Source organism: Podarcis filfolensis (genome assembly GCF_964270895.1).
Source record: "Podarcis filfolensis genome assembly, chromosome: 6".
NCBI classification, from domain to species: Eukaryota; Metazoa; Chordata; class Lepidosauria; order Squamata; family Lacertidae; genus Podarcis; species Podarcis filfolensis.
In genome coordinates, this window is record NC_139609.1 from 91,313,051 (window position 1) to 91,326,561 (window position 13,511).

General features: G+C 47.3%; 1 protein-coding gene across 3 annotated transcripts in view; it reads right to left on the reverse strand.

Moving 5' to 3' along the window:
* The window catches only part of NKAIN4 (sodium/potassium transporting ATPase interacting 4), a gene marked incomplete at its 3' end in the record, with an annotated part of 105,621 nt that overhangs the window by 47,706 nt on the left and 44,404 nt on the right, over positions 1-13,511 (reverse strand). For all 3 annotated transcript variants that reach the window (XM_083619221.1, XM_083619223.1, XM_083619222.1), the window contains exons 2-3: positions 12,888-13,025; positions 9,679-9,759 (exon numbers count right to left, since the gene is read on the reverse strand). In XM_083619221.1, coding sequence (XP_083475347.1) covers positions 9,679-9,759; positions 12,888-13,025 — 219 coding nt within the window. The remainder of the gene's footprint in view (positions 1-9,678; positions 9,760-12,887; positions 13,026-13,511) is intronic.

The window sequence follows — 13,511 nt, forward strand, 5'->3', positions numbered from 1 at the left end:
CCACGGCGGGGTGAGCTCCCGTTGCTCGGTCCCTGCTCCTGCCAACCTAGCAGTTCGAAAGCACGTCAAAGTGCAAGTAGATAAATAGGTACCGCTCCGGTGGGAAGGTAAACGGTGTTTCCGTGTGCTGCTCTGGTTTGCCAGAAGCGGCTTAGTCATGCTGGCCACATGACCCAGAAGCTGTACGCCAGCTCCCACGGCCAATAAAGCGAGATGAGCACCTCAACCCCAGAGTCGGTCACGACTGGACCTAATGGTCAGGGGTCCCTTTACCTTTTTAAAACAACTTCATAGATGTTGTGCCCACAGCAGCCACCACGGTGCTTCAGGGAAGCCAACATACAGGACTTGAACCCAGCCCAAAGGAGAGGTCCGTTAAAGGGTAGGAAGGGCAGAAATGTTTTAAATAAATAAACAACACCTGAGTTTCCTCCCCCCTCCCAATTTGTTTCCATTTGCTCTATGATTCTGCAATCTTCAGAACCATTCTGGCCCCAAATTATTTTAATGAACTATTACAAGCATTTTCCTGCTTTGAGTCAGTTGTGTTCTCAGTGCCCTAAGACTAATATACTCTTTTGACCAGGATCTTTGGCTGCAACTCTCCGGGGGACACCTGCACTGATGGAGAGTAATAGGCAAAAGCACTCAAGGCAAATAGCTTATTGACCTCTGTCAGTAAAGAGAGCATTATCTGGGAGACTAGAGCGACCATCCTCAAGTTCCCCTTTGCAATCTTCCTAACTTAGCTTTCTTTTCTCCTGCTTGGACACTGCCATCTTCAACCCACCTGAAGTTTCATTAGCACGGGGATCTCTTGCGCAAGCAAACTTTCCCCCATTCATTTCAACGGAGGGAGCAGATCTGAACTTCCATGCACACGAGGCATCTACACGCACCAGCTCCCTCCACTGAAGTGAATGGGAGAGCCATTTCCAAGATGGAAAACCCAGAAACCCAGCTGCCTTCAGTGGAGACAATACAGAGCTAGCTGCATCAATGGGTCTGACTTCTAGATGTCGTAGACAAGTCATCAGCCAGGGCTTGAAGGCAATAGTCCTCTCTTGCAGTTGCTCACCAGTAAATGTAACTCAGCGGTCCACTGTCCCTCAGCTTGGAGGTTTCTCCTTTTCCATCACCATGGAAGGACCTGAACATTGCAATGACTACCAGCAACAGCTTTCTAGGGTCTTAGACAGCAGTCTTTCTCATCCCAACCTGGAGATGCCTGGGATTGATCTGGGACCTACTGTATGCAAGGCTAAGGGACTCTCCCATCCCCTGAGTCAGAGTCTTGCAGCACCCTCTCCAACGACAACTTCATTTGACATTCAGACAGGAGTTTGTGAGGGAACCACATGACTCATGTCTTGAATGCAGAGGCAAGGATGGAGGGGGAGGAGAGGAAAGCAGACCAAGAATGCATATCTGTAAGATTTTGAAAATAATATGCAATTTTCTTTATTGTCATCCATGCACACCATTAGCCATGCATCACACACCTAATCCCCGTTCCACACCCACCCACCCACCCACCCTTGCATTTCTTTTTTGGGTGGGTCTAAGAGCAGCTGGGCTCCTATACTCGCTACTTCCTTCCTTCCCTTTCATTAATTACCAGAGAAAGCCGTGTTGATAGCCCTCCAGACGAATTGAGTCCAGCCAGGCAAGTCCTGGGAGAGCTCGACGGTTGAATAATTTTGCATGTTTTAAGGCGAGGAAATTTATTATCAGCTAAAAAAGTGGAGACCGTCATTTTTTATCTCCCGGTGGCATGAGCGGCTGTGTCTCGCTGGGCTTGCAAGGGGATAGCTTTTATTCTGGCTTGAAGCTCTTACCGGTTGCATGTCTTGGACACACAGCAAACACATAGACACGGGCAAATTAGTTTCTGGGGACGGATTTAAGGCAAAAAACAGGTTCAGGGGGTGAGTGTGGTTGGGGATATGATGTTGCTGTTGAGTCGTGGAATAAAAGGACACTAGAGGTCTCTGTTCAGCTTTCCCCCAAAAGAACCCATTACTTGAACAAGATATGTCTAATCTGTACTTTATGAAGCCTTCATATAAGCACATAACCTCCAACATTTCTCTAATGAAAATAGGGACATCCTACTCCATCATAATAATTTTACTATTTATACCCCGTCCATCTGGCTGGGTTGCCCCAGCCACTCTGGGCAGCTTCCAACATATATAAAAACATGATAAAACATTATTTTAAAACTTTCCTATAAAGGGCTGCCTTCAGATGGCTCAGGGGTCAGATAACTCCATACCCTCCAACATTTCTCTGATGAAAATAGGGATGTCCTAAGGAAAATTGGGACATTCTGGGATGAAATCAGCAACTGGGACAGCTTCTGCAGATCAGGGACTGGCTCTGGAAAACAGGGGCACTTGGAGGGTCTGTAATCAACTGCAAAGGCTGTGACTTGGGCCTGTGACACCCTCATATCCTGTCTAAAACAGTGACTTCCATGGAAGCTACACTGTAGTTTGTAACAGAGCTATAGTCCCCAGCACCCTCAACCAGCTACAAGTCACATGATTCTTTAGGGGAAGCCGTGTCTGTCGAAGTGGCATAAGAGTGCTTTAAATGTTTGGTGAGGATGTGATTTTAGTTACAGCCTAGGGAGATAAGATTGATGGGGGTGGCGGCGAAGGATTAGCATCCCTTTGGTGCTTTAAGTTGCTGAAATATACTCAGAGTCGCAAAGTGATTTCATGCTCTTTATTCAGCTCATAGTGGTGAGGAGGAATGAATCAAAGTCCCCTCAAAGTATCTGCTTTATATACATTATTTACACAATGGGCTGCACATGATTGGCTAATTCCGGAATTCTACTGTAAGCCAATCAGGTTGTGGATTCACTTCTATCTGGAGCATGATTGGGTGGTTCCTGCCAACCAATCATACTGCTGCATTGTTCTAGGACCAATCAGACTGCTGCCTTTTGGATCCTATTGTTCTAGGACCAATCAGACTGCTGCCTTTTGGATCCTATTGTTCTAGGACCAATCAGACTGCTGCAGTTTGGATCCTATTCAACTCAGTACATAACAGTTGCACATCACAAACACACAAACATCATCCCCCCAGTTCTGATGTTTTAGGGCCATAGCTCACTGGCAGAGCTGCCGTTTCAAATGTGAAATGGACCCATGTTGAATTCCTGCCATCTCCTGGTTGGGCTAGGGAAGACCCCTGCCCGAAACCCTGGGTGAGCCATTGCCAGTCATTGTTGACAATGCAGGGCTATATGGACCAATTGTATGACTATCACTGGGGACTCCTCTATGTTTGACGGCACTGATATGCTGGCATCGGGTGCAAGATGGGTCCAGCTGGAGGGTCTAAGGACCAAGGCAACAGACGGAGGGCACCGTCAGGAGCTGCTGGGATTTGGCAGATGGTTTTTGGACCTGGGTGCAGTTGCCCTATGTGGCAAGGCACCAAAATGCCACATTCCCTGGCAGACAAAGGGCAAACGAAGTGTCACGCTCAATGGGAGTGCTGCTCTAGCATAGGGTTACCAGAAGTCCCCGGATTTGCAAATCTGTCCCCGGACAAATTCCGTCCCTGGAATGTCCCCAGATTTGCAAATCTGTCCCCAAGAAATGCGGCAGTGGCAGCCTCAGCAGCCCCGAGTCAGCCTGGTAGAGCAGTTGGCTCTGGCTGGCTTCAGGAGCTGCTCGCTGCGGTGGCGCCCGTCACCGGAAGTCCCCATGTGATGTGTCTTGTGCACAACAAATCATTTTGGGACTTCCGGCAAGGAAAAATGGTGGGCTCCACGGCAGTGAGCAGGTCCTGAAGCCAGCCAGAGCCACGTGCGCTACCAGGCTGGCTCCGGGCTGCTGATTGTCGCTGCCACTGCCAAAGGGGAACCAGGGATGTTCGGTGGTATACGTCTGCTGCCCCCTTTGTTTTGACTGATCGGGGGAGGCTCAGGAGTCACAGGTGGGCAGGGTGGTGTCGCCCAGTTTTTTAAAAACTCTGCGCATTTATGTTTCACAGGGTGCGAAAAAAGGGTTTTGAACCTTTATACAATATGCATGCGTGCTTGGGCCCAGGGTCTTTCCCCTCAACATTCCCACTACAGTGGTACCTCAGGTTACATACGCTTCAGGTTACATACACTTCAGGTTACAGACTCCGCTAACCCAGAAATAGTACCTCGGGTTAAGAACTTTGCTTCAGGATGAGAACAGAAATTGTGCTCCGGCGGCACGGCGGCAGCGGGAGGCCCCATTAGCTAAAGTGGTGCTTCAGGTTAAGAACAGTTTCAGGTTAAGAACGGACCTCCGGAACGAATTAAGTTCTTAACCCGAGGTACCACTGTACTGACTTCCTGTTGCTACTCAGCTTCCCCCCCCCAAAAAAAGTGTCCCTGGATTCACTGAAAAAAAATCTGGTAACCATACTCTAGCATCACAGAAGGACCCTGAATTAGATCACATGGCTTGTCCATAAGTCTGCAGCGATCTAGTAGGGAAGAGCAAAATGCTCGGCTCCATTCTGCAAAAAGGACCAGCTCACTGCTTGCCTTTTATATTATCTGCTCTTTCCTGCCAGGCTGGGCAAACCATCAAAAAGATTCGTACTACTTTGCTGTCTTTCTGCCGTCAAAATGTACATAGAAGGCTCTTCGTGGCAGGGATCAATGGAATAGAAAGATCAGAATGTATGCTAATGGTGCCGTGAGGAAAACCAAAACACTGTCTTATGTATCGACAGCATGTCCGGAAATCACAGCTGTGTTCGCCTCCATCTCGTTTGCAGCTGTTTGAGGAAATGCGCTTGCTTTTTTGAGAGAGCTCTGCTCAAATGCTCGCAGTGCCCTCGAAACCTACGTCATCAAGACCTTTGGGGAGATGCCGGTGGCAGCGAAAAGAAAGGATCTATTAATATGCCAGCCAACCTGTCCATTCTTCTGCCGTCCACCTAGCAAAGTTTTGGCAGACAAGATTTTGCTCCCCGCTCCCTTCTCCTTTGGAGATATAACATCTGCAGAAGGGATGACAGGATGCAGAAAGAACATTTCCAAATGTCATCCTGTCCCCCTGTAGAAAATGTGAGCAAAGGGGAAAGGCGGTGAGAGGACTCTGGGACCAAAATAACTCCACTGGGCGAGCGTAGGAGTGAGAGTAGCTAAAGCCAATCGGCTTAACCTTGCCTGGTTTTAGAAGGCTGCAGCCGAATCAGGAGAAATAATAATAATAATAATAATAATAATAATAATAATAATAATAATAAATTTTATTTATATCCCGCCCTCCCCAGCCGAAGGGCGGCTAACAACAATAAAACAGTACAAAAGTACAGCATAAACAACACTCTAAAATCATTCATTATAAAATTAATTAATTCAAGCCACTGGCAACCATTGGGCCAGAGCTCCGCGAAGATTGCCGAGGGAGGGAGTCAGGCTGTGCCCTGGCCAAAGGCCTGGTGGAACAGCTCTGTCTTGCAGGCCCTGCGGAAAGATGTCAAGTCCCACAGGGCCCTAGTCTCTTGTGACAGAGCGTTCCACCAGATCGGAGCCACAGCCGAAAAAGCCCTGGCTGAATAAACTGGAAGTTTGGAGAAGAGAGCTCATGTGGTGTACAGTGGAGCCTTGGGTTACGTTGCCTCCGGCTTATGTCACCCTCGGCTTGAGACCAGCACAAACCCAGAAGTACAGTAGTACCTTGGGTTAAGTACTTAATTCGTTCCGGAGGTCCGTTCTTAACCTGAAACTGTTCTTAACCTGAAGCACCAATTTAGCTAATGGGGCCTCCCGCTGCTGCTGCACCGCCGGAGCACGATTTCTGTTCTCACCCTGAAGCAAAGTTCTTAACCCGAGGTACTATTTCTGGGTTAGCAGAGTCTGTAACCTGAAGCGTATGTAACCCGAGGTACCACTGTACTGGAATGGGTTACTTCCAGGTTTGCACCATTCACGCATGCGCAGAAGCGCTAAATCATGTGCGCGCATGCGCAGAAGCAACACTTTGGGCTGTGTCGTTTTCGGGTTGCAGCAGATCCCCGCCGTAACCCGAGGTTCCACTGTAATTGTTAAGAGTGTTGGACTATGACTTGGGAGATGAGGGTTCGAATCCCCACTCAGCCATGGAGTTCACTGGGTGACCTTGAGCCAGTTCCCGCTTTTCAGCCTAACCTGCCTTGCAGGGCTATTGTGAAGATAAAACAGAGAGGAAAAGAATCCTTTCTTACCCTCGCCTGGCTAATTCAACAATGGGATCCTCCATTATATTTTAATCCTTGCTGGATCATGGAATTAAGAGGTTATTGGGGGGTTTTTTAAAAGGATTATTTAGATGTGATTCTTTGAATTGCAGGGATTGGGCTAGCTGCTTCCAACCCCACAGTACCAGACCCTCCAAGTGTCCCTATTTTCCAGGGACGTCCCTGATTTTGAGAAGCCATCCCGGTTTCTGATTTGATCCTGGAATATCCCACTTTTCCTTAGGATGTCCCAATTTTCATTGGAGAAATGTTGGAGGGTATGGAGCTATCCGACCCCTGAGCAGTCTGAAAGCAATCCCATTTAGGGAAGGTTTGGTTTTTTAAAAAAATATTTAATGCTTTATTATGTTTTCGTATATGTTGGAAGCCACCTAGGGTGGCAGGGGCAACCCAGTAAGATGTGTGGGGTATAAATAGTAAAATTATCATCACAGGATAGTATGTCCCTGTTTTCATCAGAGAAAACAGCCCCAGCCCTGTATACCTGAAGGAGCGTCTCCACCTCCATCATTCAGCCTGGACACTGAAGTCCAGCTCCGAGGGCCTTCTGGCAGTTCCCTCATTGGGAGAAGTGAAGCTACAGGGAACCAGGCAGAGGGCCTTCTCGGTAGTGGGGCCTGCCCTGTGGAATGCCCTCCCATCAGATGTCAAGGTAATAAACAACTATCTGACTTTTAGAAGACATCTGAAGGCAGTCCTGTTTAGGGGAGTTTTTAATGTTTCATGTTTTATCGTTTTTTTAATATTCTGTTGCGAGCCACCCAGAGTGGCTGGGGAAACCCAGCCAGATGGGTGGGGTATAAATATATTATTATTATTATTATTATTATTATTATTATTATTATTATTATTATTAATAATGTTGGAGGGTATGCAGTACTGTGATTTTATGGACAACAAATCACCCAAAAAACATGGGAGAAGCTCTCCCAAAGAAGCAATTATGGAGGTTTACTCTCTCCCCCCACACTGCCAGCTTTGCAGTGGATATTTATGAAACCAATTAGAGCAATTTGAACTCCAGCTCCTCCCCTCCTAAAACACACACCTTTCTCTCCACCTGGCTGATCACCTGTCTGCAGACTCAAACAGGCAGCCGTTACCACCAGCTGCCAGTTGACTATCTCCATTCTTTCCACCTCGCTGCACCTCCTTGCATTCTGTCACTACAAATTAACCGGCCGCTGAGACAGCCAAGCTACTTTGTCAAAAATTAAATGTAAAAGAGCAGGGTGTGTGTGAGGAGAAGAGCAAGGAGGGTTCGGAATGCATTTGCCTTAAACATCTAATCCCCGGGAGATCAGAAGGGAAGGCAGAAAAATAGGATAATTCTTCCTTTTTAGAGACTTAGAGCAGAGCAAAAGGAAGCCTCTCTCTCTTTCTCTCTCCAGGGGTTGAGAGTTCACCAGCTGCCTATGTAGACCAAACTAGGGTTCCGACAGGGACACGGGTGGCGCTGCGGGTTAAACCACAGAGCCTTGGACTTGCCAATCAGAAGGTCAGTGGTTCGAATCCCTGCGATGGGGTGAGCTCCTATTACTCGATCCCTGCTCCTGCCAACCTAGCAGTTCGAAAGCACATCAAGTGCAAGTAGATAAATAGGTACCGCTCTGGTGGGAAGGTAAATGGCGTTTCTGTGTGCTGCTCTGGTTCGCCAGAAGCGGCTTAGTCATGCTGGCCACATGACCCAAAAGCTGTACGCCGGCTCCCTCGGCCAATAAAGCGAGATGAGCGCCACAACCCCAGAGTCGGTCACGACTGGACCTAATAATGGTCAGGGGTCCCTTTACCTTTAGGGTTCCGGCAGGTGGGTGAGTGGGGTTTGTTTGGTTCACATGTGAATGAAAGGTGGAGCACACCACATTTCATTAAAAAGAAAGAGAGAAAGAAGAAGGGGAAACCTATTGAAGCATATTGACCCCAAGGTCCTCCTTCCTCCAGATGGTTTAAACGAAAACTCGCACCAGCCCCCAGCCAGCATGGCATCTGGGGGGCACCAGGTTGGCACCAGATGCAAACCTTCTTCGTCAGACTTTTCCCCTTCCGAGGCTCATAAGCACCCTCAATGAACTACAATTCCCAGGGTTCTTTGGAGGAAGCCATGACAGCGGCATCAGTATTATACAGATTTCTTTTCCATGCCTGTCACTCCTCCACAGGTAAGGTCAATATTGTGGAGACGAGCCTGCAAGTATCTGAGTGCATCTCCTCAAAGACATTGCCAAATATTCTCTTTCTGCTTGTCCCCAAAAGAGTTTCTAAGGCATGTGCCTTTAGATGTGCAAATCTACATGGAGACTACTTAAATGTACAACAGGAACATACCACATTTTATGCAGGGAGACTTGCCATTATTTTTTATTGATTATAGATAAGTGTGAACTGTTAAAAAAATATTGGCTGATGTTTAATTTTAGTGTTTACTATTAGATTCTAATGAATTATTGAACATTGCTTTATTTGATATAAGTTGTTTATTTTAAAGTTATTGTGACTTCTCATATTGGATCAGATTGTTATTATTAATGTTTGATGTTTTATTATGCTTTAATATGTGTCGGACGTCACCCAGAGTGGCTGGGGCTATCCCACCATGCCTCTAGAATTTAGCTATTAGCTGCTTTCCAATACTGGTAGGTTCTTAAACAGTAAATTCTTATCATCATCAGATAGAGCTGCTCCTCCTAGATAAGCTTAGTCCGAAGACGACTGCTGCTGAAACAACATCTGAGTCTCCAGCACAGCACTCTGGAGCTCTCCAGGGTACTGTGGTAGCCTTGGCTCAGCTCCATGCTGTTGAGGCCATTGCCCCAAACACAACACATTTCACTCATGTCAAGCAACAGCACAGAAAGGCAGGAACCACAAGCGAAAACTCGCATAGGCCTTGAGCCCAAATTTGCCACAAATCTAAGCCCTTGGAGTGTGCAGGATGGAATAACGCATATTCTAAGTGCAACCGGGACGTTCCCCTCCAAATCTGGGATTTTACAAGCGCTTAAAGGGAATGAAAGGGGTAGAGAGACATGTAAGGGCAACAGAAACCCAAATAGGAGCGTTATATCTGCATTGAAAGAGTTGAGGAAATTAATTTTCCACCCAAATCGTGCTAGGAGCCTGCAATGATTGATAGCCTTTTTTGGAGAGGCATTAAAGCACTGAATTGGATTCAGTTTATGGAAGAGTAATCTAATCCCCTCTGGCCCTCCCCTTTTCATTCTACCCTTAATCTGAAAGTGTGCAGGCGGCGTTTTGTCCAACAAGGCCCTCTCGGGCCACACTTTGATGTGAATGCTCCCCTCCCCTCCCCTCTGTTCGTGTGTTTGTGTGTCTCCATCCCACACCCTCTTCTCAATCCTCTTGGCATTTCTCTGTCCCTTCCTTTCCTTGGACAGTTTCTGGCTGCGTTCGGACGCCCGTCTTGCTCACCTTCGAAAGTCCGCCAACCTCCAAATAAAAGCAGATGATGAAGATGTTCCAAGTGACCCAGATGGCTGTCCAGATGGCATACTGGGTGGAGAAAGAGAAAGAAGTCAAAGTTGCAGAAGAGGAAAAAAGCAAAACGAGCACAAGCTCTCCAAAGCTGGCGTTGCAGATGCAGAACATTCAACGCCATGATCTGAACAGCAACAAAGTCAGAGCCCTCTGTGCTTCTGGTGGCCTGATGGATTTCAACTAAGAACAAAGACTAAGCATTGGGTAGCAACAATGACCCCCCCCCCCGGGTGCTGTTGCAAAGGGCAGTTCACAGCAGTCGGTGTGAGAGGAGCTCTTAATTAGAGTGGCCATGTCATTATGTTATTCTAACCCATCCATTTCAAAACAAAAGAAGCACAGTGCAAATATGTGTGTGGGGGGGGATATAATCAATTACATATCATTTGAGGTCTGAAAGTAACAGCAGCAGTGAATACTGATCATATTTACTGGACTGATTTCCATTCTGGACTTGGGACAAGTCAAGAAACGCTGGCAATTTCTGCCCCCGTTTCTGTTTCCGCCAGAATTTTCTGACATCCCTAGTGTACATGTGGAATCCCCTGGATTCCAAATCAGGTCACTATAGTGACCTCCTTCTTCCTGCTCCCATACTGATGGTGATCCATCGCAGCCTGTCCTTCAGCTATAGACCAGAGGGTGATGCAACCGATGTGTTCATTGTGTCCAGAGATAAACTCTGTGCTTGTTTGTAGCCTTGCGGCAATAGATTGACTGGCAATCCTCGCTTGCCAAGATCATTGACGGTGGACTTTATCACTTGAGCAATGATGCCGGTCAATGAGGAATCTCTCTCTTCAATAACTGGCAGTGATAAACCCAGGCTTGGTTGGGAGACGGGTGGTGGAGAGATGGTTTTAAAAATATACAAATAATCTGTCAGGCAGAAAAGCCTCCTTGATATAGATTTCCAGAAACCACGAGGAGCACCTGAGGCTTCAGAGACAGTAAATAGCATGGACCCATTCCAGAAAGGAGGTTTCCAACTCCACCAAAATGAAACAGAGCACCTCAGAGAACCAGGGGGGGGGGGAGATGCCTTTCATTTGGGTGGGCAAGGAGAACTTCCTGCCTGGCTCTGACCCACCAAGTCAGGAACATTTAGCCCCGCAGCTATTTGGAGCTGAGCAACGGCACCAAAGGGCCAGCCTTCCATCACAGAATGCAAAAGCCAGCATTGGTGAGGCACGATTGGTCACCTTAATGAAAGACATTTGCACAGGGCAGCGCGCTTCAAACTGGCAATTAGGGCAGTGGCTGCTCGTCCCATTAACAGCGCAGTAATTTAATTTATATCCAAAAGGCTGTGTAATAAAGTGAAGCAGCCTGATTAAAATAAATTATGCACACTCTGTTGGAAGCAGCAAGTGAAAGGGCAGACATGTTGATAATCGGAGCTGCCCCGCTGTCAGCCAGCGGCCAAAGTCTTGTGACGCATATGCGCACTGTATCTAGGAAAGATCCAAACCGGTTATGGGCCCATGAAGAGAACTATGTGCACTACTATCTAGGTCAGTGTGACACAGAAACCTACTGCACGTGTGTGTGTGTGTGTGTGTGTGTGTGTACACTGCAGGATGACATGCCTGCTCACTTCCCCCTCCAACCCCACCCCACCCCTCACCATCCTCCATACCTTTACACTTCAGCACCTCGCTTCCCCCTCTCCGAACTCACCACTAACCTTAACCTTGCCAACCCACCCATTGCAGCTCACCCAAACTGTTCTCGCTCCCTCTGTACATGCATTGACAGTGGTGAATGGGGGAGAAATAAGTTTCTTTCTTCCCTTCATTCTCCCCCTGCTCCCCGCTGCTGGCAGCACTGTGGAATGCTGCCCTTCGGTCCTCAGGACATATGATAAAATGAATTTATCACCCAATTAACCAAGTAGTAGTTTAATGGCAAATAGGGACCTGGGAGCTGAACCCTGGGATGTATTCAAGGTAGCGCTGAGGACAAAGTTCCATCAGTGCAAGGATTTCTTCTTGTGCAACAGAACACTCCCCCCGTCTCCTTCTCCTAAATCTGTTCTGGGGTTTCCCCCAACCCTCCAGAGCACATTTTGTGGGAGATTGCAGTCAAACATGAGTGCTAGTTAGCAGCGGTGTAGCTAACTGCTCAGGCATCTGGGGTGGTAGCTACACCCTGCGTGTGTGCTCCATGCCCGCAGGGCAAGGCACTCTGGGTGGAGTCTGCATGGAGTCTGCCTGCCACCTCCCCCTCAGCTGCAGGGCAGTGCAGTGCCTGCAGGTGCCCAAGCCACTGTGTCACTCTCAGGAGAGACGCATGGCCCGGGTGTGCTGCAGGCCCCAATGTAAGTGCTGACCCCTGGGTAAGTGGTGCCCAGTGCGCTCCACTCCCCCCACCCCAGCTAAGCTGCTGCTAGTTAGTGCATGAAAGTGTTAAGATCAGAGAGTGCTCTTCCTAGACACAGCTAGGTCACTTAGGAAGCTAGGTCTGTAAGGGAGGAAGTGAAGCTGCTTCTATTTCCTTTCCCTCACTTTCTCAGCACCAGGTAACCTACCAGGATGGGTGTGCCTAAACTTGCTCCAAGTTCAGACCGCATGTTTGAAACTATAAGCTGTATTTTGCACCCAAGGGTTATCTACCTGTGCTTTCCTTGCTGCTACATGGAATAATGCATGAACCAGACCTTTACATTTAGTAAGTAAAGCATTTTAAACTTACTTAACAGTGTGATCTGTTCATTGTGAGAGGAATAGAAAATGGGGAAAGTGCTATATGCAACTAAACAGGATGTACAAAAGGCTTAACAGCCTACATTCCTAACGCTTCACTGTGTTGCTTGACTTTGTGAGTTTAAACTCTGCTGCTGTAGCTCTCTCTTGCTGGAGTGTATGTTTAGTCCTGCTTTTTGAATCCAGGCATTCAGCTGATTCTTTTATTATTTACCCCATATACATGGGTCACAGGCATCCATATATTTTCAAAGATTTGGAGATGGCATGAAGCTCACACAGGGAGAGGAGAGTGGGGAAATCACATTGCACTAGACCTGATCCTTGTGCTAGTTCCAATATTCCATTAAATACCACCCCCTGGTTTTTAAGAGCTAGTCTTAAATTCATCTTTAGGAATCTTAAAAAAAAACACCCAAACAGAACTTTGCTACTTACCACCACGATGTAGCGTGGCCTGTACTGGATTGTACCAAACAGGCCAAGGATGACAATGATTATGTGGAGGAAATTGGCAAGAATTGGAGCCCATTGGTATCCCAGGAAATCAAACACTTGTCTCTCTAAGGCAGCAAGCTGGAAAAGAAAGAGAAGGAGGCTGTGATTTCTGCACTGCAAGGGGCTTGGACTGGATGACCCTTTGGGTCTTTTCCAAATCTACAATTTCTACAATCCTGTGATGAACAATTGCAAATTGGAGGCTTGCTTTGAAAATGCTTGTTTTTCAAAAAATGGAATCGTTCCCCTGTTGGTGGCAATCTCTGGACTGCCACAGTTTAGTGCAAACGATACAATCGTACGCAGCAAATTTAGGTTGCACGATTGAAGTGGATTTGGGCACTCTTGTGCAACAAAGAAGCAGAGCTTTTTTTTGGTAAGGAAAGAGATGGGGAAATGTACTTGAAAGTGCAAGATTGCAGCAACATCGGGCGATGTCGAATAGGCTCTATGCAAGCAAATTAGAATGATTGCTCTAAGTTTTCTGCCAGCAGCTCAGGAAGAATGCTTCATAGGAAGGACCTCTGGATGAGAACCTTTCCTCCATATCCACTGAAAGTTCAC